General features: G+C 44.1%; 1 protein-coding gene across 2 annotated transcripts in view; it reads right to left on the bottom strand.

The window, feature by feature from the left end:
* The window catches only part of SLC18A1 (solute carrier family 18 member A1), a 367959-nt gene that overhangs the window by 99337 nt on the left and 251167 nt on the right, over positions 1-17455 (bottom strand). For both annotated transcript variants that reach the window (XM_069617961.1, XM_069617962.1), the window contains one exon: positions 5644-5722. In XM_069617961.1, the coding sequence (XP_069474062.1) occupies positions 5644-5722 (79 nt within the window). The remainder of the gene's footprint in view (positions 1-5643; positions 5723-17455) is intronic.

The raw sequence follows: 17455 nt of genomic DNA, 5'->3' as shown, positions 1-17455 counted from the left end.
TCAGCTGCACAGATAACTGGTGCACCCTATCACCCTACGACACCCTACTCTCTCAACTGACCTGGACTACAGTCCCCGAGGGCGGTCAACCTACCAGCGCTTTGAGGTCATACCAATGAAATATAGAGCGCTATATAAATGCCAAATAACATAACATAACATAATGTCCAGCATGAAATAATTATCGGGGAGTTAAATGGGCATCTTACTTTGTGCATGCCTAGGAAAAGAAGATAATCAAAGTAATTCCTGGGTATACCATCAAGCAGAATATTGTTATTAATGAAGGGTTGCTCAAGAGAAATGGGAGAGTGTGATTATTTGCTGTCCATCTCTTTGTGCTGTTCAATTTTCTCATTGAAAGGGAGAAAGGTACATTTTACACAGTAATTGTATCTTAACATCACTGAAGGTATTTTTGCCAACATGCTGCTGAACATACATTTTCTTTTGTACAAGCCATTTACATACCTTAATGTCCAGTAGATTGCTGCAATTGAGTTTAAAATGCTGTTGAAATTATGCCGTGGCAATCGATTAAGTGGGGTGGCATTTTGAATAAAGGGGAAGTAGCGGGAATTGGATAGGCAGGGGTATTTGAAACTAATTTGTTGTTTATCAGAAATGAAAGTTTCCTACTGGACTCTCATTCACACAATCCAGGGTGCCTGCTTCTCAGGGTGAATTAATTGCATAGATACCGATGGTGAAGTGTGTGTTTCTAAAGTCTCTATTTCCATAACTGTAGCCTTGAAAACTGAAGTGACTAGTGTGTTGATTATTTCTTATCATTGACCTTTTATGAAGAAAGAATTTGTTTATGTTTAAATTGATTGAATTATTTCTATTTTGTTAATAAATAGACCTTCTGTGCAACCCAGTGTGTTTCTTGTCCTGAAAAGGGAGGGAAGCTTTAAGGAATCAATGTTTTTAAATTTGGGGTCCCAGATTCATAAAACGAACTTGATTAAAAAAAGAACACTGCGCGCACCATGATTGGGGCGGGTGGAAAGCTCCCCTGCATTAGATGTCACTTGATTAAGATATCTTACACTATTTATGCTAGACTTAATGGATATCAGAGATAACTGGTTACGGGTAGATGCCAGGGGTCTCCTGTATGAGTTGAGCAACCAGGGAGAATAGATCCCCTGGGGGCAAATTGGTTTAGTCCAGGTGGGCTTGATCTAAACCTCGCCTCCTTAAATTAAGATGATGCAATTGGTGAGGAATAATGAAATCCATTTCAGAGCAAAGTCTTTTGATGCCCGTGGTGAGTTTAAGCCTATTAATGAGTATGATATGATCCCTAGAATCATTATCTGCAGAGAGTTCTAGCAGATTCAAAACTGAAACAGAGTTGTAGAGAGTTTTTAGAATAACTTTTTGCCTTAAAATTTAGAGCTGTTTCTCTGCTCGAGAAAGGTCTGAAAACCAACTGGTTGCCATTCCGTGAGTCAAATCTTTAACTCATTTTAGACACGTGTAACATATCGATTATAGGCACCAAAGACAGTGGGAAAGGGGAAAAGGGGCAGGGGAAAGGGAGAACAAGGAGGTAAAACAGCATGCGTAGACCATTCTTACAGTGATAACCACTTTACAGCTACTATGATACAAGCAAGCATTGGCAATACCAATAGTATTGCTTTGTTGTATTTTACATTCCTAGACAGAATGCCCTAAATACTCGTCCTAATTAAAGTCAGAAATTAATTGACATTTCCAAAAACATGGGGACATTTTTGTTTGCAGAGACATAGCATTAGTTAAAGAACAGTAAAATACTTCAATTCTGGGGTAATTAGTGGGTATGGAGGGCACAATAATTTACTGCATTCATGCCTATACATGTTAAATACAATAAACAACTGAAAATGTCACATTCTTCCAAATCAATATATGCTTTAAAGTGAGTATTATATATTGTCACAGATGACTCAATAAACACTCCAATGTCCAAAGTCAGTTCAAGGGTTTTTATTGAACCTTCAATGGGACCCTAGGTCTTCCCTCTGTCTCCTCTGCAAGCACATCTTTCCCATCCCAGGCGTCCTCAACACCCCAGTTAGTATCTAACAATTGTTTCTGCCTGCGTATGCTAAGAATTAGTTTAACTGAAATGATTACCTAAAGGCCAACCGCCTTATCTGACTGAACTCTCTCGGGGACATGCTTGATCTCCCTTCTCCATGCAGTGGTTAGTGTTCTACTGGGATAGGAATTGTTCCTTGCATATACCCTCCTTGATTCATTTTTGCTTCTATCATGCTCACACGTTCCTCTCCCTCTCTATATCTGTTACTATTCTCCTTGAACTCCTCCCCCCTCTAGTCTCGTCCCTCGTTTCTATATCCCTCAATGTCACTTGCTTCCTCTAGGCTGTGCCTCGACCCTCTGATGTTTAGACCTTCCTCCTCCTCAGTCCAACTACAACTCTCTTATCCACACTTCAGCCCCCTCCCACACACTACAACTCCCTCCTCCACACAACTCCATGACCCAAACTACAACTCCCACTGTGTGCATGGCTGCCCATTCACCCTCCTTTTACCCAGTTGCATTAACTTCACTGTCACTCCTTACACTAATGTATCTAACCACAATTGCCACACTTAACATGCACACTCACACTGCAGTAACACTTTCAGTCACTGACCAATACCTCACATTTTCCTGAAATTGCCTCCATAATCCAATGCACCTACCTTCCTGCTGCTGGTCTCTTGGTCCACTACCTCACATCCTCTGACCTCACCTGAATAACGCACACCCTCCTTCTTCCCGTTTCCTCTTGTATCCTTCCTCCTGTCTCCTGGTTGGTGAACTGACCCTAACCAAATAGACCCTACTTTCCCCGTCCAGGAGGGATCATGGATACTGCAGATTCCAGACATGGGACTATGCCCCACCCCTTTTCTCCCAGTCAGGACTGCTTTGGGACAATAATGGCAGTCCCAGTTCTGTTTTATTCCCGTTCGAGATAAGGGTTTGATGTTCCTCACCCTTTCCAGCACATTTAATGTCTGCCATAGCTTGTAGTGGTCTACGAGCCCCGTTGGGGATGTCTTTCTGGGTGTTGAGGAGCTGTCATGGATGACCACTCTTCCTTTGCGAGCTTCTGCTCTGGGATCTGGGCCTGTTGAGGCATCAGCCCCTGAATGATTGTGTGCTCTGGGTTGAGCAGCATCTCTCCCTCTTTTGGGTTGTGGTTTCTTGGTCGGGTCCAGAATGTAACATCGAGTGGAGGTCTTTTATTGTTCTGTTGTGCTCCTCTCTTTTCTGCTGCTCTCTCTCTGTTCTGAAATCCCATAAAAATGTTCAGCCAGAATTTTAGGTCATAGGCACTGGGTGATGCAATTCAGTACTGCAGAAAAGCATACAGGCACTGAGGGTGGTGGTGGGGGGTGGGGGGGCTTTAGGCCCTCTCAACTGCCACCATCCACACAAGGAGTAGGACTGGCTCTGGATTTCTTCCTAGTGAACCCTCCTCCCGGCTGAGAGGGGTTCCCATCCGCCCCTTGACAAGGCCAGGGTATTTGCCTTGTCACAGTATGGAACGCCTTGCCTTCAAAATAATGTTCATGCATGTTTGTCTTTTTTTATTATCTCCTGCTTTTTTGTCAGGAAACGTGGCACCAGCACACGGCCTAACATACTTGTTCTGCCTGAAACTGTGAAATAATAAACTGTATAGTCATTGTTTGGTATTGATTGCCATACAATTAACAGTAGCCCTTAATTGTCAACAATGCAAAGTGTCTAGACATTCACAACTAGAGACAAACACTGTGTGCACGAGCCCTCATGAGGTACAGCTTCTCAACTAGACAAAGAGGTTTCTGCTAAAACCCTAGTGAATGTTGCAAGTGGAAATGCTTAGGTGTGCAGAGCTGGAAATTGCAGCACATCACAAAACTGCAGACCATGCATAACAAAACAACAGCTAAAACATGCACTGGAGGAGTGAACATAAACAAGTCAAACTCCATTTATAACTGCGCACTTTTCAGAATCTAAGGCGATCACTTTCAAGAAGCAATGTATGAAAAAAACAGGTTTTCTCTCACTAGCCTTCGACGTATTTGCCTGCATCCCTGATCACATGTTAACATCCACGAGAAACGCATGCAACCTAGTGTGCTGCCCTTGAGAAGAAGTTCATTTGTTGTAATAGTATTCAGGGGGGTGGGGTAGGCATCTTCCGGTGTGATAATGGTGGCTCTGCAGCAGCACAATCATCACAATTAACCCTCATCTGTGCTGATTGTGTGTACCTTACCAAGGCCAAGAAAGACGACCATGCATGTGTGTTCCTGCACCCAGTGACCATCTGTTCACCCTGCCGAATAAGGAGGTGAACGGGTAGCTTGGTGGTAACTCTACAGCCAGCAATTTCCTGAATCTTGGACAGTATCCTTTCTAGCTTCTGCAAGCTCTCTGCCTCATGTAAGTCACTCCTGGGAATGGATTGCATTGGTGAGCAGCGGGGACCATGTCAAGATCTGCCAATGATCCAACTAGCAAAAGAGGGCAGGTGTTGTTCCCATCCAGCTCCAGATGCTGTCTCACATGTGCCTGAGTAGAGCACATGCACCACAGAGGGAAACAGACGCAATTTCCAGAGTAACTCCTGATTGGCACATATTTCATAAAACAAACCCTCATTTGCTCATATCGCACCCCCTGCCCCAACAAAAATATGTATATCAGCTGATACATGCCAGAAGTGTTGACAGTTGCCATGCAACAAGATATCCTGTTTCTTCTGCATCTCAAGATCCCTTCTTGTCTCTTTTCTGTTAGTAATTCTATTGGCCACAGGGGATGTTAGCACTATCATATGTGCCAGAACTAACAATGCATATACCCATCCACTATAAGACTACGTTGTTGAAGTAATGGGGACATGCCCCACACTAATCTAGAGGAGATTGAGTGGGGCGGCTTGGGTGTGTGTCAATGTGTATCTGGAGTGGGAAAAACATGTTTAATATACAGTGAGAATAACTCGGGAGGATAGCTCAGGGGCAACGTGCTCGCCTTGGAAACAAGACAACACAGAGCAACACAGAGTCGATCCCCGGGTCTGAGCTTAGGAACCTCTGGGTATTAAGCGCGTTATAAATAACCTATCGTAGTATAACTATAGGGACACTGCAAACTTTATTTTTCAGTCTCCCAGACATGCTATTGGTACCAAGCTACGGAACATGAGGTGGGAAGTCCAATGCTCCATGAATTCCCCTTCCTGTCCGTGAGAGGCCGTTCCATTGGGTGGGATCAAGGTGACTCTTTCTCTGGAACGTTTTATCAGCAAAGTTAAAATGTCTGCCTTTGTTGTTGACAACTCTCTAAAGATACAAGGAGGTAGTGGCAGGAATATTCATCCACTCCAGGCTGGTGACAAGGTTTAGACGCGGCTCTGCCTGCCGAGAAAGTGATCTCAGCCTGCGGATTGCAGTTTCTGAGCAGTGTAATTTATTGCCTCTGGCATACCAGCAGCATCAGTCATCAGCCCAGCATCAACTGGCATCCCAAGCCCTACGCTCCTGCTGAGTGGTTCAGTGGGAGCATCTAAAGCATGCAGAGGGTGGTCACGGAAAATAGGTACATGCAGAGACAGATTAGAAAGGCACTTACCGTCCCATTTTGTTTGCCAGCACGCCAAAGAGGTTGGTGCCAATGAGGTAAGACATACTTGCAGGGAGAAAGGCCAAACCTAGACAACGCAAATCAAGGGTTAGGAGAGACATATTACATGTTTATTAATAAAACATCACAGTATATTTCAAAGGATGATGTTGCCTGTCATTTCTTGTGTTTCTAGCATGCCCCATGACACCCCCTACGCACGTCTTGTGTCTCTGAGCTCATATCGCCCCAGCTCCACCTCGCTATGCATTTTCTTCCAGCACGGTAGTCATGTACTCACTATGCTAGAGGCATGAAGGGGCCTTTCCTGCTACCTAATAAGGTGAAATCCTGTTTTCACCAGTGCCTCAGAAGAAGCCTCCTAAATGTTGCAAAGTGTCCTGGGAGTCCAGAAAATAGTAATAATATAAGGCTTTTGTATAGTGCTTAGTACCAGTTAATCTCACATCCAAGCGCTAAAATAAGAGCTGTCCAGCTTGATAAATGGCATGGTGCTCAATGTAACCATATTATTTATTTGATTGTTTGTTTATTTATTTAGTCATTCAAATTTTTGTTCAGCGCTGGCCCTACCCAGAGGGTCTCAGAGCGCCTTGCAAGTTTAAACGTTTGAAAATGAGGTGAAACAGAAGGTCCAAAATGTTTTCAGGACAGGATAAAAAGATAGACAAGTGGTAGCAGGAGGGATGGAGGGTCAGGTTTATGTGGGGGGAACAGTTTTGTTTTGATGCTCTTCCTGAAAGATGTTATTTTCATGTCCCACGTTCACTTACCTGCAGATGCAGGACGCGTCACTGCTCGGTCACGGGAAGTTGGCGGTTGTATCCATGGTGGCGATGGCGGCCATTTTCTGCTTCCCTAGTCCAAGGGAGACCCTGGGAGGCACCGTGACTGTGTGGGACATCCTCCAGTGCTAACAGGCAACGCGCCTATGTCACAGCACTACCATATCATGTTGGATCGTGTGACGTTATGGCCTGTGGGTGCCCCAGCAATGGCCTAGGTGGGAAACGCCCAGGGTTCTACTATTTAAGGCTGGCAGAGACTGGGAACTGCGCGTCTGAAGGCTCCTGTTCCTTTCCAGCAGTTGTCTTGCTCTGACCCTTGCTGCCTTGCTCTTGCCCTGTCCTTTGCCTTGGCTCCTTCTGCTCCATTCTTCCCTTCTGGTCGTCTCCTTCTCTTTGTCTTATTCCTTTCTCTGCCTTGACCTTCCCTTCTACCACTATTGCCATTTGCCATAGGGGTGACTCTCTATTGGCGCACTGAGACCTACCACATCCCGGCTCAGTGGTTTCCACTGCCTTCACACCTCGAAAAAATCCTGGAGGTGAGCCTGTGGTGTGGGGGAACCGGTCCCTAACCCAGCCTGGGGTTACAGTTGCTCAGGAGGGAAGGGGACTGGGTCTCCTGCCTGCACTGACCACAACATCCTGGTCGTCCCGTGGTCCGGTGCATCCAAGAAGAATAAGTAATCCCGAACCTCCAATCAGCGATCCGGTAAGCAAAAACCCAGTGACCAGGCATTTGACAGTTACAGAGGGTGCATTGTGGATGTGAAGAGGTAGGGTATACCATGCCCTGGGTGCCCATGTTTTTTGTGAATGTTAGTTTACAGAGTGGAATATGTAGGAGATTCAATGGTGCTTACTTGGTGTTTGTGTTGGTGATTTGGAGTTGTGAGGGGATGAGATTTGCAATTAAATGTGTGTATTCTCTGTGTATTGGTTTAAATTGGTTGTGTTTGCTAAGGGTCTCTGCAAAGTATACAAAATATAGGTTGAAGAGGAGTTGCGAGACTCCATACTTGACAGGGTGAGGTTGGATTGAAAATGGGGCATGGAGACAAAGTGTGTCCTGTCAGTTGATGGTGCCTAAGAGTTTCATCATATGGGATAGGATTTTGAGTAGAATGCTGTGGTCAATGGTTATGAAGCCTTCAGTGAGATTCGAGGAGTATGAGTATTGCTGTGTGTCCTTGGCTTTTGTTATCGTGGAAGGCATCAAGGATGTGAAGTGTACCAGTCTCAGTGGTGTGTCCAGTTCAACAGCCAAATTGGAAGGGGTTGAGTGGGTGGTTTGTGGTGATGTGTGGTTGCAGTTGGGTAGTGCCAAAGCTTTCCATGATACTGCAGAGGTGTGACAGGATAGTGATTGCCAATCATTTTGGGGGAGTATGGGGCCAAGAGTATTGCTTTACTAATTGCTGCTACCTCACACTCTTTACTTGTGCTTTTAACCATTTTTAAATTGTTTTGCAAATAATTGTGCTACTATTTTAGAAAATGCATTTAATTTGTCTTAGGGTCTCTTTGTAATAATCTTGTGAAACGTAGACAGTGCGATTTAAAACAGAGCATTTTCTTTACTCTGCACGCACTGTACGGTTATCAGAACTACATTACCCAGAAAGCTTTGTAGTCCTCTGATGCATACTTCTCCCCAAACCCCGCGCAAACGTGCTGGCGCACACGGGGGAAGCTAGTCTGCGCTAGTCCGCGCAGGTACGTGCTGGCAGTGCTCCTCGTCTGCTGTTGATATGGGAATTGCAGAGGTACTTGCAGCAATTGCTGCCGCCAGAGGTACGTTGGACAAGTGTAATGATTTGGTTGTATTTATGCTGCTTTGCATCCAGCCCTGCGTCTGTCCTGCGAGCCCTGTTATTATTAGAATGTGTGGGGTCGCGAGACAGAGGCAGAACATTATGATGAAAAGTGAAGGTTGTGTTGGGCTCTGGCCGGGCCTGTAAAATAAAGACTTTCTGACCTACCTGCAGCCTCGGTTACTTTCTTCATGTGGCGACGAGGATGGGATTGAGGTAGAGCAGGCCCACTGTTGATAAGAAGCTGTGCAGGGCTGGCGCCTCCGGTCGGTCAGCTACTCTGCCACAGCGGACTGCGCCGCATTACGGGAGGACGGTCTGGCGCTCCCATATCAGCTGTTCTCCTGCACAATCAAGCTTCCGAAGTGAGGAGACGGGGGAGGAGACCTTGAGCTCTCGCCGAGAGCTACGAAAACAGGGATCACGGTCGGGAGCTGTGACAGACCATTCCCTTTCTCAATCAGCACATCCCTGGGCCCAAGGGGAGGCGGATCAACTGCAGGCCAGCAAAATACTACATGATTGCTTGGATTCAATGTGAATAGAAACAGGGTCAGCAAAAAGCCCATAAACCTGCAAAAAGAATCACTGTGAATTGAAGGGCCAACAGTATTTGAACTTTGCTCTATACTATAAGCAAATCGGGCAACTCAATATAAGAGGAAGAGTTGCACTAGATTTTAACTTCGAACTGTGACTTTTGGGTGCTTAGACTGATACTTAACAAGGCAGGAAATTAAAAGTATAGTACAGTCTGCTCAAACATGGCAGTGGCAAGCATGCCCCCACCCCCACCTTTCCTACCAGAGCCCGGCACACCAGCAATCAGATGGGACCGATGGAAAAGGTTGTTTGATACATACTTGGTCGCCATTGGGGGAGAAAAGTTTGCGCCTCCTAGAAAAGAGGTGATTTTGCAGCATAATCTGGGGGCAGAGGGCCGTAGTGTATTCGATGGGTTACCAGATCCACCCCAAGAAGGCCAAGGAGATACTGATCAATACAGCACAGCTGAAAGGAAATTGTCCATTCACTTTGAGCCCAAAAGAAACACCACATTCGAAAGACAGAAATTCTTCCAGAGATCTCAAGAGCCACAGAAACCAGTAGAGAATTTTATTGCCGCGCTGAGAACACTGAGTCACACCTGCATTTTTGGGCCACTCACAGTCTCACTCATTCAAGATCAACTAGTTTGCTGCACCAATAGTGCCAAAGTGCACGAGCGATTACTCTCTAAGGATCTTCCTCTAGAATTGGCTGTAGAAATGGCCAGAAGTATGGAGCAGACATGCAAATATATGTCATCCATGAGAGGAGATAAACAAGGGAGTGAGGTTGCTGCAATAAAAGGCTCCAAGAAACCTGGTATGAACAGAGAAGTCAAATGCTTCAAGTGTGGTAGCAATCGCCACATTTCAACAAGTATGTTTTGCCCTGCCAGAAATGTTAATTGTTTGAAATGTAAAAGGAAGGGGCACTTCGCAGGGGTTTGCCGTGTGTCTGGACAAGTGGAGAATGTAGAAGCTGGAGGAAGATGTCCAGAGCAAGAAGAAAGTTCTGTGGTCCCACAGAACTACCAAGGAAAGTATGTGCTTGAAATAGCAGATATGTCCACTAGAGGAAATGGACCTACAAATGTCTTTTTAATCGACGGAAGAGTGGTTACAATGAAGGTTGACAGTTGCTCTCAGAGGACAATAATATCTAGAAGAACCTTCAAAAGTTGCGTACAAGGAAAATTGGGCCACCTGAGTGAAGATGAGATCGAACCATATGCCTATGGTAATGTTAAGATTGAAGTTCTGGGAAAGTTTCCAGCGACTATAAAGTATAAGAGTAGGAGTTGTGAAGCAGATGTCACGTCATCCAGGAGGGATCGTCACTCCTAGGTTGGAGCGAGCAGTGGAAATTAGGGATTAGGATACAAGCTAGTGCAGAATACCCTATCACCATTGCTGAAGTGAAAGAAAAAAAATGGGAACAGGAGTTTCCAAAGGTATTTATGGAAGAGCTGGGAATGCTGAGAGTATTTGAGCACAAAATCAATCTCAAGAGTGGAGCTATTCCCAAAGTGCACAAGGTGAGGCCAGTGCCTCAGAACATAAGCGGTAAAGTGAAACTGGAAATTGAGAACCTGTTGCAGAGAGGGATTATTGAAAGGATTGAGAGTTCCAAGTGGTTGTCCCCAGTGGTGGCGGCTGCCAAGCCAAATGGAGAGATAAGACTTTGTGTAGACTTAAGAGACTTGAACAGGAACATTCTAGTTGGCAGACCCCCTCTTCCCATCATTGGTGAAAAGTTGGCAACTTTGAATGGTGCAAGACTTTTTTCTGTTATAGATTTGTCCCAAGCCTATCACCAAGTACCGCTGACTGAAAAGTGCCAACATTTAACATCTTTTGTGACCACTTTGGGGACTTTCAAGTATTGCAGGATGCCATTTGGGCTGGCGTCAGCGGCAGCCGTTTTTTCAAAGAGTGATGGAGACAATAATGGAGGGGGTGCACAACATTGTCATTTTCCAAGATGATATGTTGGTTTATGCCAATTCAGGAATGGAGTATGATGAGATCCTTAGGCAGGTGTTAGGCAGACTGAGTGATGCTGGATTGACGGTGCGCAGGAGCAAGTGCAAAATTGGAGTGTAGAGTTTGGAATATTTGGGACATGTGATTTGCAATGAGGGTGTGAGACCAAAGGAAAGTCTTGTAGAAGCTGTCAAGAGTGCGCCTCGACCAACAGATAAGGATCAGGTGAGATCGTTCCTTGGTTTGGCGGAATATTATCATAAGTTTGTAAAGGATTTAACAATGATTTATTCGCCTCTGAGAAGTTTATTGAAAAAGGGAGTGAAGTTTCAGTGGAGTGCGGATTGTGAAGAGGCATTTGGTAAAATCAAAGAAGGGGTAGCTAAAGCACCCTCGATTGGCAAGTTTGACCCGGTAGACAAATGTGTCTTGGCGGTGGATGCCAGTGTATTAGGTCTGTGTGCAACATTGATGCAATATTATAGGGAAACCTCTGAGAGAGTAATAGCTTTTGCATCTCGGACTCTAAGGGGAGCAGAAGGAAATTACTCAGTCATTGAGCGTGAAACCTTGGCAATGTTTTGGGCGGTGAATCACTTTAAATATTTCTTGTGGGGGAAGAGGTTTATTGTAAGGTCAGACCATAAACCAATGGTACAGCTCTTTGAGAGTGGTAAGTGGGCTTTGGGATCCCCTAGGATTAGCAGGTGGGGTTTAGGCCTTCATACATACAATTTTGATGTGAGCTACCTGCCAAGAAAAAATAATGTGGTAGCGGATTGCCTCTCTAGGCTACCTGTGGAGAAGGGAGAAGGAATAGGAACAGAGGAGGGAGAAGAATGTGTGGTGGCTGAGGTGGTGAGTGCAGTGGGATGGGAGAGTTGTCTTCAAGAAGAACTTTTGAATGAGGACTTGAAGTTGATTAAGCAGTGGACGGTAGCTGGCTGGCCAGACAAGCACGTTCTTGACAAAAGGTTTGAAGTGCGGTGGGAAGTCAAGGAGGATCTAAGTCTTATTGAAGGGAGACTGAGGAGAGGACAGTACTTTGTACCTCCGGAGAAACTTACCGTTGTTCTGGTGGATTTGGCGCATCAAGGGCATCCTGGTGAGGGGGCAATGAAGAGAAAATTAAGACAAAGTTAATTGGTGGCCAGGAATGGATAAAATGGCAAAGAGGTGTGTAAAGGATTGTGCGTCGTGTCAATCGAGTGACAAAAGTAGAGTGGTAAGGGAGACACCCATGGTTCCCAACACTGTGCCAGGCCAACCGTGGTAAAATTGGCAGTGGATATTATGGGCCCTATTGCAGGTTTAGGTTATGGGTTCAAATATTTGTTTGTGTTGGTAGATTATCACTCCAAGTGGGTGGAATGGGAAGCAGTTAGAGAAGTGACAGCCAGGGATTTGATTCCATTTTTAGAATGTATTTTTCTGAAGGAAGGAGTTCCAACTGAGTTGGTGTCTGATAATGGAGTACAGTTTGTGTCGTAGGGGATGAAAATATGTTTGGTTAGCTACGGCATTGTGCATACGAGGACTGCATTATAGCATCCAAGAGCCAATGGGTTGGTGGAGAGAGACAATAGATATTTTAAAGGGGGAATCCAAATGGCAATGCGCAGGTCAACCGTGGAGGGAGGTGCTTAATCATGTGACTTGGAGTTATCTGACCACGCCACACTCCATTACAGGTGTGTCTCCTTTTGTCTCTCTCAAGGGAAGAGAACCTGGGACAAAGCTATGCCCAGGGTGGTTAGGTCTGGCGAGATCAGTTGTGGTGGACAGAAAGGAGATAATGAGATTAGTCAGACAAGGACAAGAAAGGAATAAAGAGCGGTTTGACAGAAGAGAAGGTGTAAAAATGTGTGAGTGGAAGGTGGGGGAATCGATGTATATCAAAAATCCCATATCCACAAACAAGTGTGTTGAAAGTATATTTATTGGCCCTAAAAAGATTGCTGTAGTGAGGAATGGTGTAGTTATTCTTGAAGGTGGTGAGGTATGGTCCAAAGGTAGATTAGCCAGGGCCACTGATGTACATGGGGTGGATGGGGAGAACAAACAACAAGTTGGGGGCAAAGGTGTGAGAGGAGTGGGTCTGCAGAGAGAATGGGGTGCGATATTAGGTACGAGTAGTACGGTTGTGATCCAGAGAGGGAGGGTCACAAAGGAACCCGGATGGTTGGGTGATTATGTACATTAGTTACAGCATACAGTATCTTATCCTGTTTCATTTATTTTATTTTAGAGATTGGTTGTATTACTATGTTTGTGTTTATTTGTGTTGTTACTTTTAGGGGGAAAGATATGTAATGATTTTGTTGCATTTATGCTGCTTTGCATGCGGTCCTGCGTCTGTCCCACAAGCCCTGTTATTATTAGAACGTGTGGGGTCATAAGGCAGAGGCAGACCATTATGATGAAAAGTGAAGGTGGCGTTGGGCTCCGGGCGAGCCTGTAAAATAAAGACTTTCTGACCTACCTGCAGCCTCGGTTATTTTCTTCAACAAGCATAGATCCGTGCATTTAAATACTGTTACCAGATTGAACACATTAATGAACACACTAAATGCTATCAAGGAGCTGTGTAATGTGTTAGAAGTCTGTGATACAGGTTCTGTAGTGGAGGGATTATCCCCTGTTACATTGCCTCTCCCTACTAGGCCCCCCTGCCCAAGCCCAATACATCAAATAGATCTCCCTAATACTATTCATGGTATGGTTAATAATACCATAAATAAACCTGCTACTGTCACCTTCTCTAATGGAGAATCCCTAGGAAGTAATACCAGCATTGATATGACAAATAAAGCAGCGGCTGGTGTAACTGAGCCTAAATGGCCGATCACCTTCCACTCAAACATAACAATTCTTCTACTGAACACAAGATCACTGGTGAAGCATGCCATTGAGATTGCCACACACTTGGAAGAAAATAACATAGATGTATGTGCCATCTTGGAAACGTGGGCACACGCAGCAGCAGGGCCTTCTCTCAATCTGGCTATACCTTTGGGATATGGGATGATCAGATGTGATAGGAAGGAGGGCAGGGGTGGGGGTGTTGCTTTCATTCACAAGTCATCTTTTAATATAGGGAAACTAAGGGGCATATCATGGAAGGTGTTGACTCCCTCTGCATTAAAATTGGATAAATGCTGAAAGTACACTGAATATACTTCTAATTTATAAACCTCCTACCCTAACTGCAGACTTCTTGGTGAATATTTCCAGCTTCCTCCTTTCGTCCCCCAAGACTAATTCACACTATCTGATCATGGGTGATTTTAACCCATGGCTTAATCACAAGGAAGATATTGAAGCAAGTGAGCTCCAAAATATCCTAGAGGATTTTGGGTTCAAGCAACTTATTCACGAACCAACCCACAATTTGGGACACATGAGAATTGGGTAGCGGGGCATAAAATCAGATCACGGGAAGTTTCGATCCAACCCTTCCTCTGGTCTGATCATTTCTTCGTACAGTTTACAATTGTAGCGGATTTCACCCAAAAAAACCACTACTACAAACTCTATTGAATCCCTCTAAAGCAGATACTCCTGGCGAGCTATCTCAAATTATGTTATCAAACCTGGCAATAACTGCTGATATACTAGCCCCATTAAAGAAGAAAATACCGAAGGCAGACATTATAGTAATGCATAGTTTACATCTTAACTGCAACACTTGAAGTCACTAACCCTTAAAACTTTCTATCTCTGGAAAAAGAATATGATACAGGAGCATCTTAGCACATATAAGTTTGCCACCAATAATTATAAAAGAGCTATTCTAGAGGAAAAAAATACAACTTTTTTAATAGTAGAATAGAAAATGGCCAATCTGATACCAAGGAGCTTTTCAGCATCCTAAAGGAGCAAGAGTCTACAAATCACTCTACACCAGAGAGGACTATTAAAGATAATGATGTATGGTGTAATGTGATGCAACAGGTCATGCATGATAAGCTGCACATTATTAAGGAAAACATCACTGAAAAAACAAATAATCAAAAGTGTAATGATTCTATGTGCTCAGAATGGGTCTTTGAGAGATCCCCACCCATACCAGTTTTTAACTTCCTGTTAATATCGGACGAGGAATTGGAAATCATAATTAAACATCTCAATGCCACTAAGTGTAAAAATTAAGTTCATACTACAATGATTATCTAATTAGCTAATTACTAATAGCTATCTGTAAATTTATTAATGCCTCCTTGAAGACAGGAATGGTACACGAAGATCTGAAGAAGGCCTGGGTCATGCCTATCTTGAAGAAGCCAGGCTTGCCAGTTGATCTCCCTAATAACTATAGGCCAATCACAAACACTGCCTTCCTACTAAAGATCTTGGACCGTGTGGCATACCAACACATTTCAGAACACCTAAAAAGCTCCCCCTTTTAAATGACGATCAGTCTGGCTTCTGCATTGGCTTCGGAATGGAGATGGCTCTTTTGGAGCTTAAACCTAAGCTATTGGCTCGTATGGATCAAAATGAGGCTTCCCTACATATGTTACTTGATCTTTTCATGGCATTTGACATGGTGGATCATTCCATCATGTCCACCGGGTTGAATGAGGTTGCTAATTTCTCCCCTTTGGGTACCCAATGGGTCTCTTCCTTCCTTCGCAATTGCGATAGTAGGGTGTTTTATGGAGAGGCTGAATCAGCGCCTATCACTATTCTGTGTGGCGTGCCTCAAGGGGAAGCTGGATCACGAGGGCATGATATTTACCAACTACGCAGATGACACGCAATGTGTCATCCCGCTATCTGGATCGCATGGCAAGGATGAAGCATCTATTAACAAAGTCTTTGCTATTATTGAAACCTGGACAGTTCATAGCAAACTAGCGCTCAATAAATCCAAAATTGAGCTTTTAGTGATTGGTTCATCCCATATGCTGTAATAACTTTTCACCTAGGAGGTGAAAAAATTACTCCCCCGAAGAAAGTGAAAATGTTAGGGCTCACATTTGACCTGCGACTCTCCATGAAGCATCATGTAAGCAGCTTAGTTTCATCTTGTGCTTATTAGATAAAGTTATTAGCACATTTAAGACCCTTTATCTCACAAGGCAATGCTGAAACTATTGCCAGAGCAATCATAGGGGCTAAAATCGATTTTTCCTCAAGCCTGCTAATTGGTGTCAATAAAGCTGATCGAAACAAACTCCAAGTCTGTCAAAATGGAGCCATAAGAGTAGTTATGAGGCTTAAGCGCAGGGATCATGTTACGGCAGCCAGACACTCTCTTCATTGGTTACCTGTGGAATCTAGAATCTTATTCCATACTCTGCCCACCTAACTTCAACATCTACTATCTGCAAGAACGCGTAACAGAGTCTTGAGATCAAATAATCACCATCTTCTATTCGTACCAAAATGTAGAACTGTGAAGGTCTCCAACACAGTTTTTTTTGTCATTGGACCCAAAGTTAGTTAGTTAGTTTATTAATTGTATAGCGCCGCCTGGCCCTAGGGCATCCAGGCGCTTGCGATGAATACAACAAGAATAATGAATACAACAAGAATAATGCAGCAGAAATGTACAAATCGATTACATATTTACAAATTTACAGTCTTGGTGCATGCTAGTGCGGTAGGGCTAGGCAGTTTCTTTGGATAGAAGCCAAGTTTTGGTGTTGTGTCTAAATCTGTGAAAGGACGGTTCTGATCTCAGCTCGAGTGGAAGTGAATTCCAAAGTTTGGAGGCAAGCACGGGGAAGCTGGAGCCACCTGCTTTTTGGAGCTTAAATCTTGGGATATTTAAGCAGTGTGTTTGAGCTGATCTCGTAGGGCGCGCTGGGGTGTGGTGCTTGAGGTTGTCGGATAGGTATCTGGGTGCTTGGTTAGCTAGGCATTTGTGTGTGAGTGAGATGGTTTTATATTCAATTCTTTGTGGTATGGATAGCCAATGGCAGGTGCGTCTGGCGTCCGAGATGTGTTCATGTTTGGGTATGTTCAGGGCTGCTCGCAAGGCGTTGTTTTGTATGACTTGTAGTTTGTTGATGTTTTTCTGACTGGTTCCCAAGTATAGCGCATTGCAGTAGTCAACTTTGGAAAGGACTAGCGCTCTGGCTAAGGTGATGCAGTTGGATGGTGAGAGGTAAGGTCTGCTGGCATTGATAAGTTTACAAGTGTAAGCAGTGGCTGATGAGATGGAATTGATCTGTCTTGTCAGTGTGAGGGAGGAGTCGAGGTAGATTCCTAGGGTTTTGACGCTGTTAGAGACGATGATGTTATTGCCGTCTATAGTGAATGCTTGATAGAGTTTGTCGAGTTTATTGAGTCTGGGTTGGGAATCTGGGTTGGGAAGTCTGGAATTCTCTCCCCCCAGAGTTCAGAGGGGTTGAATTTCTTGAGATTTTACAAAAAAAACTCAGGACCCCATCTTTTTAATTAGGTTACTGATTCTCTTTTATCCTTAGTGTGATGTGCTTAACTTGGATTCTGATCTTGGCTTTTATTGTTGATTATTTATTATGTCTTGCAGCACTCTCAAGCCCCAGGGTCCATGGCTCTGCTTTATAATACTTTATAAATATTTTAAAGTAAAGTAAAGTAAAGTACAGAGATGACTTTTTGAGGAGTGATGAGATTTGTCCAGTTTTGAGTGCAGAGGGGATAGTACCATATGAGAAGTAGGAATTGATGGTGTTGA

Source organism: Ambystoma mexicanum, chromosome 10 (assembly GCF_040938575.1).
Source record: "Ambystoma mexicanum isolate Mex_15411 chromosome 10, UKY_AmexF1_1, whole genome shotgun sequence".
NCBI classification, from domain to species: domain Eukaryota; kingdom Metazoa; phylum Chordata; class Amphibia; order Caudata; family Ambystomatidae; genus Ambystoma; species Ambystoma mexicanum.
Note: the sequence above shows the minus strand (reverse complement) of the source record. Positions and strands in the feature narration are given on the sequence as shown.